Source organism: Mobula birostris, chromosome 6 (assembly GCF_030028105.1).
Source record: "Mobula birostris isolate sMobBir1 chromosome 6, sMobBir1.hap1, whole genome shotgun sequence".
NCBI classification, from domain to species: Eukaryota; Metazoa; Chordata; class Chondrichthyes; order Myliobatiformes; family Myliobatidae; genus Mobula; species Mobula birostris.
Genome location: NC_092375.1, coordinates 138,343,800 through 138,371,499, shown reverse-complemented (window position 1 = coordinate 138,371,499; position 27,700 = coordinate 138,343,800). Strand labels below are relative to the sequence as shown.

The window sequence follows — 27,700 nt, the reverse complement described above, 5'->3', positions numbered from 1 at the left end:
ATAACAGCTTATGGTCAAAGAATGTCTCGTCTTGTATGTTAAATAGTGGACAGACAATATAATCTAGAAGTTACTTTCAAATCTCTTACTATCTCTTCTTTCAGTTAGTCCTGACGAAGGGTCTCAGCCCGAAATGTCGACTGTACCTCTTCCTGTAGATGCTGCCTGGCCTGCTGCGTTCACCAGCATTTTTTGTGTGTGTTGCTAGAAGTTACTCATGTTGGCTTATGGTTATCAGGAAATTAAAATGCTTCATAAAGAAATAACAGCAAAAATACATCATGTTACGATGTATTTTTAAATTATTCAAATTTATTTCCCCAAATACAGAACTGGTTTTATAAAAAGGCAATGTTTATTAAAGCAAAATATGTGTATTTGAGTCTTTTATTATATTATTATTATTATTTTTAAATCAAGTATATATGCTTTTTAGTGAACGAATTATTGCATCGGATTATGTAAACAAAAATATTAGTTATGAACTACATAGCATAAGAAAGTTTAATAATGTAATTTAAAATCAAGATTTTGTGTTTCAGATTAAGATGCTACTTGTCTTTTTCATTTTGCCCTTCAGATTGGAACTGGCGCAGGTGTGGGATTTAATCTTAATATGGCTTGGACTGGTGGTTTGGATCCACCAATGGGTGATGCTGAATATTTGGCTGCATTTAGGTAAGACCTAAAAATATTAACGTTAAACATTGTCAGTGTATTCTATTTAAAGGGTCACCTTTAGTTGATTCTGTTCCTTTTATTTCTTATTCTCAAATAAAAAGGGTTAAGAGCTCTATAGTTCACCACTTTAAGTGTGGATTTATAAAAGTTTCTTTTGGTTACAACAATACTAAAGTGATATAGACTTACTTAAATTTCCATCTCCAATTTTTGCATTCATGGTTCCTTTAGGGTTTAATCTTTGCTTTCCCGGATCAAAAACCGATATACCTTTACAGAGGATTCAGAGATGCCTACCAGTTTTATCTTTGCACTTTGTTGGTTGAAGAAAGTTGTATTCGAATTCTGAATTATTCACAGCAGTTGAATACCAGAAGCCAAGTTGGGCTGGATAAGCACCTGCAAAGACACTGGTTCCCTAGAGCCTCCTCATGATCAGCAAGGTCCTGTGAAACATAGGGCTTTCCCTCAGCAACTGGTAAACCCAGTCTCAAAACTGCTCGGACAGCGAGCTAAGTCATTCCCCCAGGCTTACAGAGAAATACAATTTAAAAAGACTGGTTCTGAAAGTCTCTTGTGCTCACAAACATTGAAAAGTATACAAAAACTATTTAAAGTTAATCTTATTATTTTATAAAAAATGTAATTGTTTTAAAACAATAAAAATTACTTTTATAAAATTATGAACCAATTATAAGCATTAGGGACTAAAATAATTTTAAACATATGCATTGACTCAGTTAGTACAAAAATGAAAAGTGTTTGAAACCAAACTATCATACTTGGACTGTTCCTGTCCATCAAGTAAATGATGCGGCTGAGTTATACAGGTTCAGTGGGTATATTTCTAAGAGCAACTGCTGAGAAACTGCAGTGAAGCTGGGATTTCACTGACTACAAAGCACAATCAGAATGTCAGTGGATTGAACCTCTTAGGACTTCAATCTTTAGAGTGACCATTCTAAGTGAACCAGAGTGTCAATTAGATCCTCCCTGTAAAAACAAACCTGTATTGTTGATATACCACTTTAACTCTGACCATAATGCTAAAGGTACCTCAGATAGCTTCAGTAAAATAATAATGGATATAACAACACAAAAATTTTATTGAGTTGCAAAGTACTCTTGCTCTTTCAAAGGAATACCCAAGGAATAGCTGTACATTTCTATTTGCCACTGCTGGATTTAAAAGAGAATAATTAATAAAATAAATTAGATATGTATTGTGGATCTAATGCTAGGTATAAACCCATACAAGTGTGAACTAAAAATACATCTATGTCACATGGTAATTGAAATGTTATAATTCAGTCAATTTGCAGGTCTTGAAATGTAATATTTAATTTTACTACTAAAGTGGGTATTGAGGTACAGAAACCTTGTGGCAAGTAAAAAAGGTATTACTGGTTTGGGGTACAGTTTGTTTAAAGGAGCATTTGTATGTTCTTAACATGCAAATGCAATTGTGTGGATGAATGTTCCAAGCTGAAAGTGAGGAGCTGCAGTCTTGAGCATTGGGATCATCCTCTACTAGTGTTTTGAGAAACAACATTTAATATGCACTTGAGTTTATTGGGAGTGTTTTGATATTTTAATTATCTTGCAATGAAAATTACAATGTGTTAAAGTTTGTAGATTTATAAGAAGATAAAAGTTTGAATGTTCTTGAAGACGGTGCTTTTCCTGTTCAGTCTTCTCTTGTGTTTAAAAATATTCATCTTTTCATTGTTTTCTTTTCTTTAAAGTGTTAGATATAGTTCCATAGACAACTTCCAATAACTAGCCCAAAAAGCCATGAATTATGTGAAAGAACCTTTCGCAATGAATGTTACGGCCTTTTCAAGTTGCAGGAAAAAAACCTCCAAGCCAAGCCCTCTCCTCATCAGTATTCAGATATACACCTAACAATGATAAGTGTCAGCTCCCACTGACCTTCACACATTTACCTGAAGTGCTGATGCCTTTTATGATGCCTTTTGTATCAGTCTTGTCAGTAGGTTTCAGGTTACTTTCCCTGCAATAAAACTGCATGATCATTTTAATATAAGTGGGTTAATGAGAACACAGATCACCTAGGTAAGTGTAACTGGAGATTGTTTACCTTACGTAGTGCACAATTTTAATTTTGTCTGATTAACTGAATTTTTTAGAAAATTCTCGTTTCTTCAGTCTATAAATTTTATTTGCAAACATCTGCTTTGAAATCCTATAGATAAGTTTGCAGAATGTGCAGATGTAAGAATAGAAAACTTTTCTAGCCTTTTACAACTCTATAGACTAAAAGGCATTCTGATAGGGTACTTAATCTGTTGCCAAGTTTCTAGGGTGACGCCATGTATTTTGAAGATTGGAAGTTAACATATTTTAGCTATTTTTTTCTCCTAGTTGTTTCGGCGATTCTAGTGAAATAAAGCTTTGAAGTGTAGAATTTATAGCATGCATGAGCTTAGGAAGAAATTGCAGCAGGTCATATATTCAGCATTATGCAGCTCCCCTGAGACAATAGATGCCTTCAAGGCAGCACCTTGTTATTTGGACCCATAGAATGCCACGTTGCATTTGCTGGGGATCAAGCCTAAGATGAAAAAAGATAAGATAATTGGACATAATGAAATCCAGAAGGCACTCTGTTTCACCATGAACTTGGAAGTAGAGTGTAGAATTGAACTTAATTCAAACCAGCTCTTGGAAATGCCAAATGCAGGGACTTTGAAGTTTGAGGAATCAGAAGTACTTTACGCTCGATGGTGGTTATAACATGGTTTAACCCTTGAATGGTACTGAGAGAAAGCATTTAGGTTATGAACAAATGAGTCAGGAAAAAAGAAAAATATAATCTGATATACACCAACAAATATATTTTTATTCAGTTTATACTCCTGAACCAAAACCTTGTAGAAGAAAAGCAAAAACTGATGAAATCCTAATTTATTAGTAAACAGCAACTAAAACAGAATATTTGTGGATAAATGTTGGAATTATATTAGCAATTAATAACATGCTAAAAAAATAAATGACATCAAGCCATTAAGTCTTCAGATTTTTCCGTTTTTACTGTTGTGGCTATGCTGTCATAAATAAGATGCATTCAGTTTAGAGGTATTAGAAAATAATTACCTTTTAAATTAGATGTCTAAATATTTTTATTTGTAAGTGTGTAGTGCACCACCATGTAAGGACAAAATTTAAGAGAAATTGAAAGAAATGTTGTTATAGTTTGATGTTAAATGTTAGCTGTTTGATCATTACAAAAAGAAAAAGTTGGGAGGTGATTGCAATACAACTTCTGTAAGGAGATCAATTAGGGAAATCTTAAATTGATTTGAAGAAAAATTTAATTAACCAAAAGGCAAGGCTAGGTGAAACTCAAAATGGAAAAACAGTGTTTAATAAGTGCTTGTGAAAGCTGGACTTGGCAACATAACAAAGTTTCCTTCATGTCTTTCATCTTTTTATATCTACCAAAGCAATTTTTTTATTTGTTTGGTACTGGAGTTAGCATTTGATTCAACCAGTATCATACTTACCATTTTATTTTATATAACCCAGCCAAATGCTTGTCCATCTTACTTAAGTCAGTGGCTTTGCTAATGTTAAAATACCCATTTCACTGTATCAAAAAGTAGTTTTCAATGCAATGATGTCTGGTGTATCATGTGGTAGGCGTTGTAAACTCACTTTTCAAGTTGATGTGCACTTAACTAGTGCAGTGGGAAAACCTTATACAAAAGTCCCATAATTTCTTTCATAGAAAAAGTACAAGAGATAAAATATCAAGGGGTTGAAAATTCTGAATGATGTCATAATTTCTGCTTGATGGGCAGCATTGTTAAAAATACTTTAATGCAATCAACAGATGGACCAATACATAACCGACTGCAACAATGACGACCTAACCAAATATTGTAAAGCAGTTCGTGGCAAAAGGACATATAAAGGGAGAATTTTTTAAAATTAACTTATGTACTGAACCTAAACTTATAAATAGTTAATCCATAATGTTTATTTGCCTCTTCTACAGACACATGCTTGTTAATTATTTTGATTATAGAAGATGTTACATTATTCAAGCGTATACATTGATTCCTTGTGTACTTTGGAGCAGAGTGTAAAATAGTAAAGTTATATATATTTTCACTTACGATGTGGGTGTTGCTGTCTTCCTAATTGTTCGAGAGAGTAGTGATGAACTGCCACCCTGAACCACTGCACTTCATCTGGTAAGGGTTCTTCCACTAGAGTTCTACGATTTAAATCCAGCAAAGATGAGAGAACAAGTCAAGCTGCTGTGTGACTTGGAAAGAGGGTTGAGGTTATTCTCATGGTCCTGCCATCTTTGACTACCCTAGTGGTAAGGTTGGCAAATTATACTCATTGTAGTTGTGGTAAGCCCCAGGATCTGGATGGTGGTCTATTGACATTGGTAATTAGACTTCCCGTATTGGAGATTCTAATTGCCTGTCACATGTGGGTAAATGTTACTAACCTCATATTTGCAATGCCTGGATGCTGTCTGTGTATTAATGTATACTGACTTCAACTGCTTCATTGTTTGAGAATTTAATGAGTAGATTTTCTTAACACTATTATGCCACATTCAAGTACCACTTTTTGATGTCAGCCACTTTCACCTCACTCCTGCAATTCTGCTCCATGGTCCACATTTGTATAGACTCAGAGCCATGTGGTGCAGGCAAAGCCCAAACTGAGCATTGATGAGCAGATCATTGGTAAGTGCTTCTTGGTTATACAGACAACAACAGCTCCCAGCACCTTGAGAGGAGAATGGGCGATCAATTTTCCACATTGTGGTATAGGTGGAAGTGTCATAATTCTACTGAAACAGAAATGTTAATGTTCAACTACGTTGCTGCCTAGTTCCACAACTTCAGCAATATCCAATACCCTCAGCCATTTCGTAATTCACGGAAATAATCAAATTGGATGAAGCTAGCTGTTATTATGCTGCAAAACCCAGGTGCAAGCCCAGATAGTTGCAAAGGCTTCATCTTCATTGCTGTATGCTGCACATGCGTGATTATCAAATAATATGTGGTTCAAAATCAGATAACACTGGCTAGAAAATCTAACTGTTCCTTTTATACCAGATTTTTTGATGCAGAGAACCATTTTTTTCCAGATTTCACACTGGAATACACTTGTGGAAAGTGCAAGATGTTGATATTGAATGCCTTAGGCTAATGAGTAACACTTAAACCAATTTTTACCAATACAATCATCTAGATATTTGTGCTGGTTTATCATCAATCTCCACCCTATCCCAGTACATGTTTGTTCTCAAGAAGTAATGATGAGACCTGCTACATATCTCTCCTTGTGCTGTGTCTAACTTGCTACTGGAAATGTAATGTCTCACTTTATGTTGTAACTATTTTCTCTTTTCACCAACACAATTTTATATAGTTAAATATCCATATGCCACCTAACCCCAGTAGATAATATATTTATGACCACAATTACTATCACAAAGTTGTATGTGACTCAGATAATGCCAAGAAAATGCTAGAGGAACTCAGCAGGTCAAGCAGCATCAATGGATGGAAATGAAGAGTCAACATTTTGGGCTGGGGCCCTTCATCAAGCCCCTTCATATAACGTAGATCCCTTTTCTGAACAAACTTCATTCTGAACTTCACCTTATCTGTGACAGCTGAAGTTACTGGTGTTGGACGACTGAACAAGCAATAATTACATTTCGTGATAAATTCAGTGTTAAATTGGAGGAGACTTTTTTCTCCACTATCTTTTTTTAAATTGATCATCATTATGGACTGCAACATTGAGATGATTTAATTAAGCCACAATGATACTGGCCTATTCAAATGTATCTTTCATCGGTGAGAATTGCTGATTTTACCACTGGAACTACTCATACCTTCAGTTTTGTTCTGAAACCCCAACCCAGCAGGAATAGAATTTGCAGCATGTGCTAGATTTACTTGACTGTTTTAAGGTAAGATTAATTGTACGTGTAAGTTTGTGAATCTCCTGAAATATTTTATTTATTTTTATATTTTTAACATAAAGAATCAAACCAGTTACCAATGTCATTCTAATACCCTTTAATTGCAACACATGGGCACCACAGTAGCATAGCAATTAGCATGATGCTCTTACAGCTTGTGGGGTTCTGGTGTTCAGAGTTCAATCCCTGTTACCTTCTGTAAGGAGTCGATGTACGTTCTCCCTGTGGAATACATGGCTTTGCTCCAGTTTCTTCCCACAGTCAAAGATATACTGGGTAGGTTAATTAGTCATTGCGAATTAGTCCGGTGATTAGGTTGTGGTTAATCAGGTTTGTCGGGGTTTGCTGGAGCTCGAAAGGCCAGAAGGGCCTATTCTGTGCCGTAAGAGTAAATAGATTATTAAATGAATTCCATTTGATCTTTGCTCACCTCAAATTGCCTGGCCTAAATTGGCTTAATCATTTTGTGTGGCTGCTTTATTATTCTTCTGGGTCATTTGAGGTAAATTTTTATCATCCTTGAATTCTCCCTTTGCCTATTGAATTACCTATATCCCTTTAATTTCTTCACGACAGATTTTTCCCAGTATCTACCTAAAGTTTCATCAAGAGGTGAATTTAACCAAGTAGCTTCCGACAAGCTGATGTGCTAAGAGTCATCTACTTAATGCGTTCACTGTTGTCTTCTCCCTATCTTCTGTTTATTCTTGTGTTTCAAAAGAACATAAGCAACCTTTCTCCTCTGTAAACTCACAGCAGAATTGTCCATGTCATTCAAATAAAACAACCACCTTCCATAAATGAAGCATGGTATTTGCTATTACTTTCTTACAACAATACAAACACAATGAGGACAGTATCTCTTCCAAAAAATCTTGTATTTAGTGAAAATATATTTGATAAGTATGGTTGCAAGAAAAAGTTTGTGAATCTTTTGTAATTAGCTGGTTTTCTGCGTTAATTACTCATAAAATGTGGTTAGATCATCATCTAAGTCACAATAAGAGACTAACACAATCTGCCTAAACAAATAATACACAAACAATTGTACTTTTCATGTCTTTATTGAATGCAATGTTTAGTCATTCAGTCTAAACTGGAAAAAAGTATGTGAACCCTTGTATTTAATAACTGGTAGAACCTCCTATAGCACCAATAACCTCCACCAAATATTTCCTGTAGTTGCTGATCAGACTTGCACAACGGTGAGTAGGAGTTTTAAACCATTCCTCCATATAAAACTGTTCCAGTTCATCAATATTCCTGGGATACTGTGCTTGAACAGCCCTCTTCAAGTTATGCCACAGTATCTCAATTGGGTTAAGATCTGGACTCTGACTTGGCCATTCCAAAACACAAATTTTCTTCTATTTTAAACCATTCTGTTGTTGATTTACTTCTGTGTTTCAGATCATTGTCTTGTTGCATTATCCAGCTTATATTAAGCCTCAGTTGACGGACCGCTGCCCTGACGTTCTCCTGCAAAATGCCTTGATACAATTCTGAATGCATTGTTCCCTCAACAATTGCAAGCTCTCCAGACCCTGAGGCAGCAAAGCAGCCCAAACCATGATGCTCCTTCCACCATGCTTCACAGTTAGAATGAGGTTCTGGTGTTGGTGTGCAGTGCCCTTTTTCCTCCAAACAAGCAGTGTGTATTTCTGCCATAAAGTTCAACTTTTGTCTCATTTGTCCACAGAACATTTTTCCCAGTAAGCGTGGTAGAACATCCAGGTGGTCTTTTGCAAATTTGAGACGTGCAGCAATGTTTTATTTTGGAGAGCAGTGGTTTTCTTTGTGGTGTCCTTCCACGAACACCATTCTTGTTCAGTGTTTTTCTGATAGTGGACTCATAAACAGAGACTTTATCAAGTTCTAGTGATTTCTACAGATCTTTTGACGTTGCCCTTGGGTTCTTTTTCACCTCTTTCATCATTGCATGTTGTGCTCTTGGTGTGATCTTTTACAGGATGCCCTTTCCTGGGAAGAATAGCAACATTTCTGAATTTCCTCCATTTGTAGACAATTTCTCTTACTGTGAACTGATGAACATTCAGTAGAAATGCGAGGTTCACATACTTTTTAGAACCTGAACTGTGATAAGTTAAATGGTGTATTCAATATTGACAAGAAGTACAATTGTTTATTAGTTCGGGCAGTTCGTATAGGTCAATTATTGTTTATTAGTTCGGGCAGATCGTGTAGGTCAATTATTGTGACTTAGATGAAGATCAGACCACATTTTATGAGTAATTAATGCAGAGAACTATGTAATTGCAAATGGTTCACAAATGTTTTCTTCCAACTGTATATTAAGAAGTACAAATGGGAGTTGCAGCAAAAATTTAAATTCTGTTCAAAAGTTGGATTAAATTGGCTTCGTGGTTGGAGCAGAAATGGCCAATTGAAGAGTTTTTCCTGTACTGTACTGTACCGTACTAATGGTATCACATGTAACATCATAAAAATAATGTAAGTGCATAATTTCTATTATATTATTACAAAATGTTGTTATGTTGCTGGATAAAATAAAATATCAGTATACTTCAGCAAAAACTTGCACACCTGTTCATGCACTAGCTGTTTAATTATTCAGGATTTTGTTTTAGCAATGCCCTGTTTTAATCTTGTTAAACAACCTTCAGGGAAATATACATCCTAGCCTATCCATCCTCTCCTTATAACTCAAGCCCTCCAATCCTAGTAACATCCATGTAAATCTTTGCTGCATTCTTTTTAGATAAATAACTTACTATGAATAGCTGGGCACTAGGACTGCACTCAGTGCTCCTGGTACAATCTTACTAATGTTTTAGTTCATTATAGACATTTTTTCCATTGTCCTCCCAATAGAAGACAATCTATTGAAAAAATGTTTTTAATATATACAGTAGAAATCTGGTATTTCAGTATTTAAAAGATAGAATCAGTTTGTGTTCAGTTCTGTTGCATTCTTCAATGAAGATTCATCCAGGTACCTCAGCAGTGCCCAAAAGTTTTTTTTAGTGTGGCACCCAATCTTTTTGCAGGAGTAAGCTCCTAACACTTGTACTCTATACTTTTGAAGATGGAAAATCTCTTCTCACTTATGTCCAGTTGCATCATTATGTTATCTGCTATGTATTTTAGGAAGAGATATACTTAGTCACATACCATTTATATGGTGAGAAGATCAATCTCGTGCTTGTGAACTTATTGAAGGAACTTAATTATATACTATTAACTAGATGCCCATTTGTTACATGCAAAACATGCTTTTACTAAAGCAAAATGTCATTTTGTTACAGTAGAATTATTTAGGTTTGTTTTATACCACTGGAAAATAAATCTGATGGAAGTCATAATTTCTTTGGAATCGTGTGTTTTGTGTTCCAGCAACCTTTCTTGACTAATGAAAAGTACATTGTTGCATAAGATTCATTGCCATGTGTTTTAAGTGATTTCATTTGAAATGAAAGTAGTTGTCATGCATGAAACTGTATAGATTTTCTTGCCCTAATTTAAAATGTCAATCTTTCAACATCATGGAAAATAGTCTCAATTATTTCCATTGTCCTTCAACATAACTGTTTTCCAATCATGTTATTATGTTTTGGGATGATGTCAAGATTTAATTTCTAGTTTTTAGTTTGCTTGCATTTAATTCAAAATACTGACGAATTGGAGAAGGAACATCAACTGATTAAACGTTTCAGTTCTGGTTATAGTATTGTATGTAGCTTATGTAACTTTGGCTTCATATTGTAGGCAAATGTTAACTGAATGTATTGAAAACAGAAGAGTTGGATTGAATTAGGTGTCATGTGGATTAATATAAAGTTGGTGTACTGAAAAGTCCAATTTGGCATACCAGTGCAGCATAATAATTACCAATGTGTGGCCTTCTGAAGATATTTACCTCTTATTTCTATGATATTTAATCTAGGATTCAAGTTTCATAATCAATAGAGAATGCAAGGAGGTATTTCAGCCCACTAAGTCACTCCTGTTTTATTCTTTCCAACTCCCACAAAATCCTAATGCTTATTCACCTGCCACTAGGGACAATTTACAATAGCGATATTACCTATCAATGCACATCTTTGAGATTTCAAAAGAAACCGTACCACCAGAGGAAGCTCGTGTTCACAGGGAGAGCATGCAAACTCCACACACACAGAGCAGTGGAATCTAGATTCACCCCCTGTTGCTGAAGCTGCATCAGTTGCACAACTATGATGGGTTTTCAGATTAAGGTGTTGTTTCTCATATCCCAGACAGTAAAGGTAATAAAACATATTTGTGCCATTTGCTACATCCCCTGCTTGGTCTTGTGCTGTAGATTCATCAGCTAACACACATTAAACCATTTTGCTTTGGTCCACAAACCTCTATCACAGCCAATCTTGATCCATTTTAGCTTGGGATCCTAGTAGAGTTAACTATTGAAGTACGTTCTCACATTCAAATCACAGAATTATTCCACATTTTCAGTTTAATGGGGAAGGGTAAAAGTTTACCTGTTGCATCTACATGGCATCTAAAAACATAAGTCTTATTTTCTAGAGGCCTATGAACAAAAATAAACCATTACCTATTACCTTCAGTACTGATCCAGTGTAACTTGAGGCAGCATTTCAAAAGCTTGAGTGTGTCATGAAAATACTTTTTTAATGAGAGTCTAAACCAGGATTCTGTTTGCCTTTCGTTACAGGACAGTGGTGATGCCCGTTGCTAATGAGTTCGCTCCTGACATGGTGCTTGTATCCTCTGGATTTGATGCAGTGGAGGGACATCCAGCCCCTCTTGGAGGCTACAAAGTCTCTGCTAAATGTAAGTTTGCTTGTTGATGAATGAAATTATCATTTTATTTAAAGTAGGTGGTTTAATTAGAGTAAAAAAACTTAAACGTTTGACAGCCAAATTAGTGAGAGTAAATGACCCACATTTTCCAGCTCTGAGGGGGAGGGAAGAAACATGAACACTAATCTTCAAAAGGGTCTTTAAATCCTTCAGAAAAGCCAGGGGCTTTACTGGTTGAGCTGTTAAATGTCTTTGTTCAAAAAAAATCGCAATCAATGGTACATTTTAGCATATGAGAGTTGAAATGGTAAGAACATGTTTTCTTCCTGAGTAAAAATCTTATGCATTTCTAAAATACTTATTTGTATTTTCCATTTGCCTGCAAGAAAATAAAAGTGGGCATTTTTTGGAGGCCCTTAGGAAGTCAATGGCGTGCCACTTTAGGAAATTTAAAACATTTATCACAAAATTGCATATATTAAACAGAAGATCAAAAAGAGCTGAACTGAAATAGTAAGTTGTATTTATTGAAATTAAACCTGGCTTATATTATACATTTAGTCCCAGTAATCCCTAGTGGCCATTTCAAATATGATGTAATACTTGGAAACTTTGATCGTTCGCCAAGAGTCAAAGTAGGCTTCTGACCTTTGACTTCTCTTGCATTTCCTTTTTCCTGACACAGGTTTTGGCTACCTTACCAAACAGCTGATGGGTCTGGCTGGAGGCCGTGTCGTGCTAGCCCTGGAAGGGGGCCACGATCTCACTGCCATTTGCGATGCCTCAGAAGCATGTGTTTCTGCTTTACTTGGAAATGAGGTAAAACATCAATGCACATTATAAGCTGACAAGTTCAAGAACTCACAGGTGCGCCTTTAGCTGCAGATTATGAATGAGATGAGGGCAGACTTCCAAAAGAAATATAATTCCGCAAGACCTGTTCATCAGTAACGCAGATTAAATAATTGCATGACCGATTGCAACAATGAACTAGGGAAAGACCTAAAGCAGTTGTGTGAATGTATCCTGTTTGAAGTGTTGCATTTGCTTTAGATAAACTGTTTTATTGCTCAAATGTTTTCCTTTTATCTTTGAAAGGCTGGGGCTCCCTTATGTAAAATGAATTTTTCCCCTATTTCTGGATATTTGGATGCAATTTACCTTCTAGAAATGCAAACCTGAAATTATGTACTTAGTGATTTGTTATTTTGGGGATTGCCTGTCCTCTACGCATTCTGCAGTATTCTAACTACAAATAAGTACATCACATATGGGCTCACACTTGTCAGTGATTACTCTGCAATACATTGTGTACAGGTATCAAACAAAATAAATATTTACCCATTTAAGATGTAAAGGTTTTATTCTTAAATTTTCCTTCTTCTAAAGTCAGTGTCGTCACACAGTAGAGGTTAGTCATGATAGTTTTGGTTTAAGGCAATCTTATCTTATTCCCATGTTCTAATCTTTTTTTTGTTTCTGTTTCACTTATTCTAGCTAATTCTCTATTTTTTGAGTTTTACTGAACTCATGGTCAGCATCTGGCGCTTAGTATTATAACTTCAGAGATACTAACATTAAAGTTTATTCATGTGTCATTAAAGTCACTGCTGAGCACTTCGTTAGTTGAATTAACCAAATGGGAACTTCATCAAGGTTGATGTAGAAGAATTCTGCAGCACTATCATTTCAGTAACATAATCCTAGAAATCTTGAAATAGTGTTTCTCATCTTCCTGCTGATTTTCCTTCTTTATCTCTTAACCCACCTTTGCTTTTCATTTGTAGAGAATATATCACATTTGTTCTAGCCTTGCTATTGCACAGCATTCAACAGCAAGTTTACACAGATGTACAACCAGATGTTCAACTACTTCTATGCCAGCTTTGAGAAGGATTGTATACAAACACTTCTGCTAAGCATTGATTATCATTTGGAGTTCATGTTTAATTTGAGTGTGTGTTTCTTTTAAGTTGCATTTAATATTATGGAAGAAATGTCTTTTCTCTTTAAACATTTCTTTGATTTTATTATTAATCGCTGGACTTCCAGCCATCCAAAAGCTGTTCAGTTTATGCATAGTTATGCTTGTGGATTGGTGTATACTCTAGTAGGGCAAATGAACAAATGGATGTTCACTGATGCACTTGGATGTAAAAATTAGTGAGTGCTGTACCAACTGTTTAAATTCTGTAAAATGTATTTCTAAATAAACAAAATACACTTGACTGCAGTCGTATGAGAAAATTACAAGTGATGATGCATCTTTCAATGTATGGAATATTCTGATCACCCATGATGCCCGCATAGCACATCTTTCTCAGATTTCATTTTCCATACCCAGGAGTCTAGCAGGAAGACAAACAGGCATCACTGATTGAGTGGGATCTCTGGCAGCACAATGGACCCTCACAGCATTTAATGGAATGCAAAGCTGGGTAAAAAATTAACTCCTGTCACAGTTTTAAATGCATGCCAAAAGACAGGGAAATAAGTTGCTAATAATGACCAAAAAATAAAGTTAACAGCATTAAAGATTTACAAATTAATAGAAATATTAAGTTTAAATAATAAAACAAAACGACTTCGTCATTCTTCAGAAATGAAATCCTTGTTCCTTTCCCAAGTCTCAAGCAGATTCTCAGTCTAAGTTTATGGAATCCTAACAACACCATGTAAAGTATAACAACAAAATGGACCTGTCCAAGTCTGGGACTTGCAGAAGAGGTGATGAATGCTAGCGGTATCTTTAGAATAAGATTAACTAGCCACAGCTAGCAGGATTCACTCATTACATTGCTAAAAGTCTCTTATCTTTCATCTTGAATGATAGATACATTCATTTTGTAACAACAAATGCAAATACAAACAAAGTGGTTTTTGAAATACATATTTTAAACAATTCCTTCCAGTCAGTTGAAATTGTATTGCAAAAAATAATTTTGCAAGGTAATAATTTACCCTTCACCTATTTTCACATGTAAGCACACTTGAACGTGACCATAGAAGGTTACAGATCCTATGGAAATGAGTACAGGTACCTCATTCTGGTAGCAGAATGACTCCAGTTTGATAGTTTGGATAACTCTATGAAGCAAGACCAGTGAGCTAGAAAACTGCACACTAACTGCATACAAAGCTTCAGAAGTTTTCCAATTAGAGTTCATCTTTGACAGCATCTGAGTGAGAGGTATGCAATAAATGTACAAATGTTGGCCTTGGCTTTCCCCACCTTCCAGTGAGCCAGTCTTTCTACTCCAGTTGGTAGCTGGAATTCCGGCCTTCAGCCTTCACCTTCAGAAGAAGGTCAAAGAATTCTGTAACAAAAATGTTAGAAATGTAATGAAATTTGTCTGATAAATCAGAATTATGAAGAGAGACAAATGAGAGGAAGCCTGTGAGGTTACACAGATGGCCAAAGCAACACACATAAAATGCAGGAGGATCTCAACAGCCCAGGCAGCATCCAAGGGTAAACAATCAGCTTTTAGGACTGTTTACTCTTTTCCATAGATGCTGCCTGGCCTGCTGAGTTCCTGCAGCATTTTGAGTGTGTTGCTTTGGATTTCCAGTATGTGCAGATTTTCTCTTGTTTGTGATACCACAGTTGGCGGAATATGTGTCCCATGTTTCTCCCAAATTCCATGAAATGTGTGATCTCCTTTTGCATTGATGGGGCCGTTCCGTGTCACTGTTTGGCCTGTGTAACAATGTGCTGAACTGGAATATAAAATATATAGGAGGTTTACCAAATACAAATGCAAGTTCAAAAGAAAAGAGTGGAGAAATGCAGCTCCTGTTTTTTAAGAAAGATACTAAACTATTCTTGTGTGTTAGCTGGAGAATTCCAAATTTGCAGAGGCCTGTATCACAAGTTGCTCCATTTGTGATCTGTACACTTAGTTGATATTCATTGCCAATTCCTAGAAACATTAACACTGCTTTGGCATTTTGTAAATTGTTGAAAGGACTTCACTGACTACTAAATACCCAGACTAAAGGAGAGGAGAGGGTGGAAGAAGGAAATCGGCCATTTGGCTTTGTCAGGCTGCCACAATTCAGTGGTGAAAGCAATGGAATTTCAAACATTAGTCCTGGTGCCTGCGTGTAAAATGGAAGAATGTTAGTGGAAGTCGGTACACATATATAGATATGTACTACAGCTGGGACCATAGAAACTTGATGAAATTGGCGTGTGGGAAAAGTGTGGAATATTAACTGGAGTTTCTTGACCCCAGTAGAAGCCAGGCCCTTCTGGAACTAAAATGCTCGGAAGACATTACTATTCTTATTATGACCCTGTGAATACTACTTGCTATTCCTGGCAGTGGCATGAAGAGTTTCAACAAGATCTTTATAGGCTACACCATACCTTTTGAACAAGGCAATGTTTGTATGCTTTTCAGTATTTGTTTACTTCCTTTTCAAACTCTCTCACCAAATAAACAACAGTGGAGAGGGTACTTATGGTTCAGTTTAACTCTTCAGTTTTATTTTTTGCAACCAAAAGGGAGATGATACAACTTTTAGCTTCTCAATCCTCTGCTAATAATTCTTCATAGTTAAAAGGAAACAAATTGTTTTTTGATGGATTATATTCAGTATTTCAAGAGGGATTACATTAAAACAACTAACGGGCAACTATTTGATCATGCCACTGTTAAATTACAAAGTATTTTGCTACAGATTGTAAAGTATACTGTATCTTTTTCATAGTTATTAATGCACATTATTTCCTCCTGGCACAGGAAGGCATATGCAGAACATTCTGGAACCAACAGCTTCTTGTTTAAATTTTGAATTCTTTTACAGTGAAATTTTGGCTTTGCAGGGACTTTCATGTGGGGAAAAAATGTAACCTGAAACGGAATGAAAATTAATCATAAAGGATTGTGTTTAACTCTTTTGATGTTCATTTTTCAGACACTTGAATTTCTTAATATTCCACCAGATTGGTTGCTGAACTGGGTTAATCTTGATTTTAATTTTGATTTTTTTTCTCTAGTTTTTTTAAATGAAGGGGGAAGAAAGGAAAAAGTACCCATTTCTATTTCCTTTGGATTAGTTCCAGAACCATTTTTGAGGTTGATTATGACATATAATTTAGTGGTTCAAATATCCATTAGAATTTAATGGCAGCATAATTTCAGCTAGAACTCAGCTCAGAACAGGAGCGCATTGCACAAACATATACACACATACCTACACACACTCATAGCTAAATTACCAGATGGCGTGTTTATTGTAGCCAGGAAAATAAATATATTTTATTGTAAATTTCATGACCCTCTCAGTGCGCTGTCAGTGCACGAACAGTTTGAGAGAGCTAATGCCTTTGCCTGAAATTACTCAATAATTAAAAAAGAGATATGAGAATGTTTTATAGATTTCTTTGAGATTTTAGAGATAATTTTGTATTTCAAATGAAACAGATGTCTTATTTGATTAACTCTTTTCCTTCCCTGCTTGTGAGATGAAACTAAGATGGAAAACTATCCTGAGATGAAACACATTTTATGACAAAATACAAATAATCTCAGTGGGATAGTGATGTTCTTTGATACTTTTAAGTTTTGCAAAATCAGTACATTCTCTTCCAAAAGATGTGGTTACATGCATGAGGTTAGCAGTTGTTTCCTATCAAATTATTAGGAGTAAAATTTCTACTTCCAAGTGTATTGTACACAAGAGCTTAATATGTAAGTTAGCAAGGGAGATTTAAATTTGCTTTATATATCTCAAATCTCATTTTTTTCTGAAAATTGCACATGGAAGAACCTTGTCAACTAGGTGAAAACATAATCCTCCAATATTCAGATAAAAACTTGCCTTTGGTTCAGGTTAGTTTACTTGACAAAAAGGAAGAAAAATCTGACCTGATCCCAGAACGAAAAGTTTTTTTCCATGCTTTGCCTTCCCTAGGATTTTACAACTTCTCTAGTGTGATAATTTCATGCCTTTTTTAAAGCTCAAAGTAGTTGATAGAAAGCTGAATCAGCTTCACCTGAATTGTATTCATCCAAGCTGCCCATTACTGTCTGAAATACTTTCTTAAGTTCAATGAGTGGTCAATTGTCCCAGAGCAAATCGAAATTTTAATATTTACATCAATGCTTTTGGAGGAACCCAAATAATTAACACAGATTGAATTACATCAGTGCATCCTGCAGCTTAAATTTTGTGTAGGTTATTGATTATTCACTCAGTTAAGTGCCCCTGGTTTTCTTCAGTTTATGATGGATTAATGGGAAGTCATATCTTCCAGTCTTTATTGCGTTACAATGAAAAGACTACAACTTTGAAAATACTAATCGTCTTTCAACATGGATAATTAACTTATTTCATTGGATAATAATGGCAGGCTAAGATTTATAAGTGTATGAATATTTTTCTATTTGCTGATATGGCTTCAGCACATTTTATAAAAGCAAAATAGTTTTGAAGTGGAGACACAAAATTTAAAATACTGAAATCTGGAGCAACAAACAGTCTGCTGGAGAAACTAAGTGTTTAGCATACTTTTGAAATTGCAATTTACTTTCCTAAAAGCATATGTAGAAGAAAAGAATACTATAAAGTGATATGCAGGGCAGTGTTGCCTGTTCCAAGATTGGTAATATCTAATAATCTGTTGCCTCATGTTATACATCCTTCCTTTGTCTCTTAAAGCCAGGTTTGTCACATTCTTTACAATACACAAATGTTATCATATACATACTGTAAAAAGACCCCCTTTATTATCCCAACATAAAACTTGACACATTGTCACTAATTTGTAATAGATGCCCCATATGCAATATAGCTTTATTGAATTAACTTTGTTCTATATTCCAAAGTGGATCTCATTTAATTCTTTAAAAGGTGATTGGGATGGAGCCTTGACCATCTCACCCCTGAACTTTTTAATAGGTTAAACTTGAAGCAGACAATTTTCAAAGTTAGATTGTCTTGACCCTGGATATATTTGTCATTTGCCCTGTTTTTGTCTCATAAACAAACATTTTGGATCCAGACACTATGGAATTTCTTGGGTGAATTTCATGCCTATCATTTATCTCTTAATTTTTTGCAACAGATTACCTAACATATTTGATAGCTTTATTAATGGAAAAGAACATTTTTCTTTCACTTTCCATTAAAGTTAATTGTTTGTTTTGACTTTTTTTCAGCTTGAACCATTTTCACAAGACATATTACAGCAAAGACCAAATCCCAATGCTGTTCAATCCATTGAGAATGTAATCGAAATACAGAGTGAGTCTATAAAGTTGCAAAATTACAATTTTCTAATGTTGTATCCATTGGTGTGATTGACTGTACTGAATTAACTAACTTTTATGATATTTGATTTAGTGGCTTAAATGTCCTACTGTCAAGCTTCAAAGTTTTCCTTTTATTCAGAAGGAAATAAAATCAGATTAAATATAATAATGTCATGCACTGTCACTAAATATTGGTGTACAGAAAGCATCTGGCAGCAGACTTTCTCTGCAAAGACAGGAAAGCTCAGTCTTTTAATGGCAAAGGAGATGGAGTCTGCTTTATGATTAACTCATCATGGTGCACAAACGCGGTGGTTCTGTCTCAATCCTGCTCATCTGACCCAGAACATCTAGCAGTCAAATATGGTCCACTTTTTTCTGCTGAGAGAACTTTCCACCATCGTCCTGGTGTACATTGTATCTCAGGCCAACGTCAGGCAGGCACTGGAGGAGCTGAGCAACATAATCAGCAGGCATGGAACTGCACACCCTGATGCCTTCCTTATCATTGCAGGAGATTTCAACCAGGCCAGCTTAAAGAAGTCTGTGAACCAGAGGAGCCGACACACTTGGCTACTGCTGTACCACCATCAAGAGCGCTTATTGTGCCATCCCACACCAACACTTTGGAAAGTCTGATCATCCAACTGCACTTTACTTCCAGCACATAAGTAGATGAGCGCTTACAGGACTGATTTCAGTGAGTGGACTGAGCAATAGTTCAGGATTCATCTTTGAGTTTGAATAAATATGTCACAGTTGTCATCGACTTCATCAAGACCTGTGTGGATGCATGTGCCTTTGAGAACATATCGGATATATCCACACCAAAAGCTGTGGATGAACCAGAAGATTCGTAGTCTTTTGAGGGCTGGATCTGTAACATTCAATACTGGTGATCTAGAACTATACAAGAAGTCCAGGTACAACCTACAGAAGTCTGTTTTAAGGGCGATAAAATAATTCTGATTCAGATTAGAGACAGAATCGGAAGCACATCAGCTGTAGCAGGGTTTGCAGGCCATTACTTCTATAAAGGAAAGCCTAACATCATTGAATGGCTGTGATGCTTCACTTGCAAATAAGCTCAATGTTGTTTATTCACACTTTGAAAGGGAGAGTAAAACTACACCTGTGCGAATCCTTGCAGCATCATGCGACCATGTGATCTCTATCTCGGAGGCCGATGTCATAACATCTTTCAAAAGGGTGAATCCTCACAAGGCATCAGGCCTAGATGGTGTACTTGGTAGTGCCAGCCAACTGGCAAGGGTGTTCAAGGATATCTTCAATCTCTCACCACTGTGCTTGGAGGTTCCCACCTGCTTCAAAAGGGCATCAATCATACCATTGCCCAAGAAGAGCAGGGTGAGCTTTTTCAACGACTATCTTCCAGAGGCACTCACATCTACTGTGATGAAGTGCTTTGAGAGGTTGGTCATGGCTAGAATCAACTCCTGCTTGAGCAAGGACCTGCAATTTGCCTATCACCACAATAAGTTTACAGCAGATGCAATCATACTGGCTCTCCACTCGGCCTTGAATCATGTGGACAATAATAATACGTATATCAGGCTACTGTTTATTGATTACAGTTCAGTTTTCAACACAATCATACCCTCAGTTCTAATCAATAAGCTTTAAAACCTAGGCCTCTGTACCTCCCTTGACTCCTTGACTTCCTCACTGGGAGATCACAGTCTCTGCAGATTGGAAATAACATCTCCTCCTCACTGATAATCAACACTGGTGCACCTCAAGGATGCGTACTTAGCCCACTGCTCAACTCTCTCTACACCCACAATTGTATGGCTAGGCCCAGCTCAAATGCCATCTATAGATTGGCCAACAGCAGAACTATTGTTGGCAGAATTTCAGATGGTGACAAGGAGGCGTACATGAGCAAGATAAATCAGCTGGTTAAGTGGTGTTGCGGCAATAACCTTGCACTCAACGTCAGTAGCACCAAGAATTGATTATGGACTTAAGGAAGGGGAAATTGAGGGAACACACGCCCATCCTCATTGAGGGATCAGCAGTGGAAAGGGTGAACAGTTTCAAGTTCCTGAATATCAGTATCTCTGAGGATCTATCCTGAGCCCAACATAACGATGCAATTACAAAGAAGGCATGACAATCTCTATATTTCATTAGGAGTTTGTGGAGAATTGGTATGCCATCAAATTTCTACAAACATACCATGGTTGCATCACTAACTGGTATGGAGGGGCCACTGTACAGGATCTGAAAAAGCTGCAGAAAGTTGTAAACTCAGCCAACTCCATCATGGGCACTAGCCTGTCAAATTTCGAGTATATCTTCAAAAGGTGATGCCTCAAAAAGGTGACATTAAGGTCCCTCATCACCCAAGACATGCAATCTTCTTATTGCTATCATTAAGAAGGGGGTACAAGAGTCTGAAGACACACACTCAATATTTCAGGAATAGCTATTTTCCCTCTGCCATCAGATTTCTGAATAGACAATAAACCCATGAACAACACTACCTCAGTATACTTTACTCTCTTTTTGCACTACTTATTTAACTTCTTTGTTTTCAATGTACTTTATATTGTGGTTTATAGTTATTATTATGTATTGAAATGTACTGTTGCCGAAAAAACTTAAATTTCATGACATATGTATGCCAGTGATACTCAACCTGTTTCTGATTCTGATTCTCAGTTAAATGGGAAGAATGAGCCCCAGCCTTTCCTTCTTTACCTTCGGTGTCCTGTTGAGAGTGTTCTCAACCCTTTGAGCCAAAATAGGATTTTTTGAGGAATTTCTTTATACAAGCATCCAAGAATGTCTTTGCTTATTGTCTGAGAATTTGAAGTTTGACAAACTCAATCTTTTATAAGAAGTGCATAAATGTCCCTGGACAATTGCATTTTTGTATCATGTTTATAAAGTAAAATATAAATAAGTGTACTGCCCATTCTCAAGTGCAGTCAATGTGACTATATATGAGTGATTTACTGCCATGAGCTTTCTGCAGATTCTGTGAACTTGGCTGCTAGCAGTTTAGTTAAACCTCTTGGCAAGACTCCTTTAGAGGAGATGAGGAAGAAAACTGATCAATTCATACTAATCTCGTCTTGTCTTATCATTTCTTAATTTCTATATAGTGTGACGTTAAGAGTGTGTTGTCCAATGTTGTAAGATACATCTTTTTGCCGTTAAAGTAAGAAATGCAATCATTCTATGGGCTGAAGGAGAAAGATTACTGGAAATTTTAGGTAGTCCAAAGGTAGCAGTAATAGGGTGAGGAGAGATATCTATATTCAATACCTTGGAGATAATATTAAAAATGTCTCTCCAAAAAGTTTCCAGAGTAGGACAAGACCAAAACATATGAGTTAAAGAGGCTATCTGCCCCGGACATCTATCACAAAAAGGATTAATATGAGAATATAAGCGAGCTAATTTATCTTTGGACATATGTGCTCTATGAACAACTTCAAATTGAATTAGGGAATGTTTAGCACAGATAGAGGAAGTATTGACTAATTGTAAAATCTGCCCCCAGTCATCCACGGAAATGATAGACCCCAATTCCTGTTCCCAATCTACCCTAATCTTATCAAATGGAGCTTTCCTAAGTTTCATAATAATATTATAAATCATAGCCGATGCACCTTTCTGACATGGATTAAGGTTAATTATAGTATCTAAAATGTATGTAGGAGGAAGCATTGGAAAAGAAGAAAGTATAGTACTTAGGAAATTTCTAACTTGTAGATATCTAAAAAAATGTATTCTTGATAAATTATATTTATTAGATAATTGTTCAAAAGACATAAGGGAACCATCTAAAAATAAATCCAAAAACCATGAAATACCCTTAGTCTTCCAAATTTGAAAAGCACGATCCGTAAAAGAGGGAGGAAAAAATATGTTACCTAAGATAGGAATCGCTAGCCCAAATTAGTTAAGATCAAAAAATTTTCTGAATTGAAACCAAATACATAAGGTATATTTAACTATCGGGTTAGATACCTGTTTGAGGCGTTTCAAATCAAAAGGAAGAGAGGAACCTAAAACAGAGCCAAGTGTATAGCCCTGAACAGATTGTAATTCCAATGCTACCCATTTAGGAATGGATAGTATATCCTGGTCAGGTAACCAAAATTTCATATGTCGAATATTAATTGCCCAATAATAGAATCTAAAGTTAGGTAATGCTAAGCCTCCATCTCTCTTAGCTTTCTGTAAATGTATTTTACCCAGTCTCGGGTTTTTATTCTGCCAAATAAAGAAATTTTTGAGTCAACTTTATCAAAAAAAGAAAACTGATCAATTCATACTAATCTCGTCTTGTCTTATCATTTCTTAATATCTATATAGTGTGACGTTAAGAGTGTGTTGTCAAATAAGAACAAAAGAAATAGGAGCAGGGGTAGGCCATCTGGCCCGTCAAGCCTGCTCTGCCATTTAATAAGATCATGGTGTTCTGATCAACTCCACCTACTTGCTTTTTCCACCAATCCTTAATTCCCCTATTATGTAGAAATCTAATACATTTCTTGTATTATAGACATCTATCTAGAATACAAGAAATTTTAAGAAGTCATTTATTCTGCCATTTTAGCTGTAGAAGGTATGACTGCCCTCTAGAGCTAAAATGGCAGAATAATTACTTTTTTAATAATTTCTTGTATTCTTTAAGTGTATTAATTAGTAAAGGTTTTAAAGAAAGAAATGATAAATGCCTTAAATTTGTGATACAAAAAAGATGGTTGAAAAGCTTAGTTTATTAACAAATCTCTATTTCTTTAAATAGTCATAGGTCTTGCTTTAGAAACAATCACAGGTTGCTGATACACAATTTAAGTATTTGAATGAAATACTCAACTATGTGTGTTAATGGTTAAATTTCTCTCATGAATATTCAGCTTTGACTTGTTTGATGCCACTATAACCTAGCAATCAAAATTAAAGCAAGTATTGGTGATTAAATTTGTACAGCAACCACAGTAACTTATTTCAGGGTAATCAATGAATGAAGTTTCAGCATCCTTAATTTAAGTAGACGGTAGTGAAATTTAATTAATTGTTCAAATACCTGCAGGCAGGACATCTAAGGTTGTTTTTCTTTTGTATGGGAAAATCTACTGTGGAGAAAGTAAATATTATATTCATGAAATGAAACCAAGCAAGTATTCACAAATGGTCGCAGAAGGACTTTAAATTTAGTCTGTTTTAATAAAATATTTACAAGGTAAATTTTCATCATTTCCACTAGAGGGTACTTTTTATGATCCTGGTCAAATGCAGTTTTAGGATTAAAGAGCCTACTCAAATATTTCTATAAAAATTTCTTTCCAGTTAAAACTCACATTTACTAAAATGCAGTTCTATGATTATAATTTATGGAATGAGCATTGTGTGTTTAAGTAATACTTTTATGTGCAACTTAAATAGTATTAGCATGTTTAAAGTAACAACACTTTCTTGATCCCTATGTCTTTGCTGGCAGCTTCTCTCTACTGATAGACAATTATTTATCCTTAGGTAAATACTGGAAGTCACTCCAGCGATTATCCTCCACAGTTGGCTACTCACTGATAGAAGCCCAGAAGTGCGACAAGGAAGAAGCTGACACAGTGACAGCTATGGCTTCATTGTCAATGGGAGTTAAACAAGGGCCTGATGCTGAGAAAAGGTGAGACAGGGAGGAATATCTGTCTTTTGACACTGTAAACAAAACGTTTCTGTGTTGCTAGCTGGGAGATGGGGTTAGCCTCCCTGAAAAATAGTACTTCTGACAAACATGTGAGTGTGTATGGGCCTGTTTAGAACCATGACTAAGAAGCCTTTGTCCTTTCTGTTTAAGTTATTTGTGTATTTTCTTTTCCTGCAGGCCAGATGATGAGCCCATGGAGGAAGAGCCACCAATGTAGTTGCCAGCTGGAGTTCTCTCTTTTGCACACAATATCTTTATTTCTCTAACTCTGCCAGACTTCATTCTATATCTCCTGTGTCCTGCTGTGGTGTTCTTCCAGAATACAAGGACAACTGGGCAAAATGCTGGCAATAAACAAAAAGTAAAAGATTTTTTTTACCTCTGTCCGTCCTGAAATAGGTTTGTGGGACAGCCAGCATTTACTTTGGCAGAGTCACGAAGGAGGTGTAATCTCAAAAGCTCTGCTCTGAGTTTACCTACTCAAAAGTTCTCCTGTCTCAGGCAGTCAACCACTGTTTCTATTGTTCTTGTCCTTTAACGAAGAAGTTCATGCCATCTATGAGTCCAGATGCATTGATTGTAATCTCAACAAAACCAAGTGGCATATAGTAATAATTCGAAGAACATTACAATGTGGTGAGAAAGACTATATTGGAATGGAAGAGACGCATGGGGTATTTTCTGAGAAGCCCTTTGAAGACATGAGTGTATGTGCCTTTTTAACAACAGATGGTTGCTGACTTTTGAATTGGGGAGCAATGCCTTAAAAGTGTGGAAATAATTCCTCCACTGTTGTGATGTGGAAAAGATGGTGGTGAAGCCTCTTTCCTGGCATGCGTGCAAAAAAGGTCCAGTCATTAGCTGGATTTTCATACCTAGTTGGAGTACCATTTTTGCTGTTTTTTCCAAACAAAACCTAGCCTATTTTAAGGTAGTTGCCAGTCCAGAGTGGCAGATTATACTGTTGAATATTGTCAGGTTATCATCAAAGCCTGCTTTACTTATTATGCTGGGTTTATATAACACTGAGTAGTATAGGGAATCAACCAATAACAAAGCATGTGTTAGGTTGACTTGCAAACATGTTTAAAGATTGGAATGTTAATCAAAAGCATGACACAGGACTTGTTTCCAACTTCCACTTCTGAGGTCCTCATTTCTAATAGAAGCTGAAAACATAAACCAATAATAATCTGTTATCCATTAGACAATAAGAGGGGTTTTTTTGTGAAAAAAGACCAGGTAATTTGTTAATGGTACAGGAGGTAATCATGTACAAATGTTTCCGTAACAGACCAAGTTTGATTTTATTATGTGGGCACTTATAAAGGAAATGATGGCTTTTACTGAAGATGAGAGAAGATGGATTGTGGACACTTAGAAGAGCACCTCACTATGAATGTTTGTGGTCAGACTTGGCAACTACCTTAACCATTGCATTTTTTATTTGTGTTTATTTTTACTCCTGGTAAACCATTTAACAAAATATTATCTACTTTTTATATAAAGAGATCCTTATGTTTTTAAATCATGTTTCATAAGACCTAATAACTTGCATTTTTTAATTACTTTTTGGTGAGAATTCCAGTTACTTTACCCACTGATATTTCGGTGAATTTTTTTTTAACCTTTCTTTTGTGATTACTCCTTGGTTCCAGTCTAATTTTAATCTTCTGTATTCTCCCCCACCCCCTACATGGAACATAGCTTTTTGATGGCTTAAAGAAGTGTACTGGACATTTTCAGGAGGGTGTACTTTGAGTGAGGGATCTTGTTCAAACTTTGTGTAACAATTCCAGTTGGTGTATATTACTATATGTTCTGTTATAAGTAGATTTATAAATGAAGTCTTGTAAGAATAGTATTGCAAGGTGATATCATACCCATTTAAATATGAGTAATACTACAGTGATACTATATTTGATATTTGTAACTGGTTGCACTGCAGAAGGCTGCCATTTGCTAAGGGGGAATTAGCATTAAGGTTTTTAGTTGTTCCACTCTGAAAACAAGAAGGAAGAGTGATCTTTATTTTGTTGGACTGGTTGTTTTTACATTGTGGTCCAGGAGCTGTGCTTACCAGCTATTGACAGGGGTGGAAAGAGCTTGGCCCTGAGCCCTTGGTTGATTCCATTCTGCAGGTGCTTGGGTTGGCCCCAGAATGTGACTAATGCTGGTTGAGGATTGGGCTGTAAAACAGCATTACCACTGGAGTGTGGGAGAAGGCACACTGTCCTGCCATCTGTTAATGTACACAAGCACGCTCACTCCAGAATTTATGGGACAACTGACATGGGGGTCATTAACTAGTAACTTTTTTCTCTGAGTAAATGGTTTTCATTCCTCCTTTTTGTAATGGTTGCTTGAAGCTTAATGAATTTAGCTCTGTGAGGAGTATGTGGAGCATGTGTGCGTGTGGGAGACGTTTGGCAACACTGAATAAGGGCACTACTGTATTTTTGTTTTAAAACAGATTTACACAACATAAAATATAACCAGCTGTAATCTTTAAGATGGTGTTCCACACTTTCTATAGGATTATGTATGTTTGATTGCAAAGCAATTAACACATCAATTCTGTGACTTTTAAGAAACTGTTTGCATCTACTCTTGATGTTAAACATTCCTTTAAATAAGTGGAGTTAAGTATTCATTCCTTCTTTTGATAAGATGAATTTAAACATTGTTTTTAATGGGCCCATTGTTTGTTTTATTTCAAGGGGCATTGATCTTTATTTTCATTTAGGGGAGTCAGTGAGCTTGCATGTGCCACAAACAGAAGATACCATTTGTTCTGTACAGGTATGCACGCAATTTGCATCAAGTTATTTCTGGGGCAGTTTACCAAGTTTTGCTTTTTTTTCCTTGGCATCTGCAGACGAGGATTGACAATTTTTTTTCTGATGAACATACCAGATAACCTCAGAAGGAGATGCATCTTTTATTAAAATATCTTCAAATATCACTCTTTAATACTGTTATTAATTGATACTTAAATTTGACAAAAAAAATATCTAGCACTTGTGTCATACAAATAGACTATTGCATAATCTGCATATAAAATTTTAAGAACACAGTAAAGAATACTTGTAAAACTGTTAACTGCCTGTGTTGTCTTGGGGCCAACCCTTTTGAGACAAGCAATTTTTTTCTGGACTAAGTATTTAAGATCATAAACAATTAACCTTTCAGCGCAGCTGTTCTTTATCTCTGCCACCATAAATTGTGTAGCGGTAATCCACTTAGCAGTTGTGTATTGTGATCGATGTGGATGAATATTTACAAAGAAAGGTTTTTTTG

General features: G+C 35.9%; 1 protein-coding gene across 11 annotated transcripts in view; it reads left to right on the top strand.

Annotated features, from left to right (window-relative positions):
• Window positions 1-26,107, top strand: part of hdac4 (histone deacetylase 4) — a 498,261-nt gene extending 472,154 nt beyond the window's left edge. For all 11 annotated transcript variants that reach the window (XM_072261459.1, XM_072261461.1, XM_072261453.1 and 8 more), the window contains 6 exons: window positions 581-678; window positions 11,361-11,479; window positions 12,135-12,268; window positions 18,619-18,703; window positions 24,229-24,379; window positions 24,578-26,107. In XM_072261459.1, the coding sequence (XP_072117560.1) occupies window positions 581-678; window positions 11,361-11,479; window positions 12,135-12,268; window positions 18,619-18,703; window positions 24,229-24,379; window positions 24,578-24,617 (627 nt within the window). In that variant the 3' untranslated portion in view covers window positions 24,618-26,107. The remainder of the gene's footprint in view (window positions 1-580; window positions 679-11,360; window positions 11,480-12,134; window positions 12,269-18,618; window positions 18,704-24,228; window positions 24,380-24,577) is intronic.
• The last annotated feature ends 1,593 nt before the right edge of the window (window positions 26,108-27,700 follow it).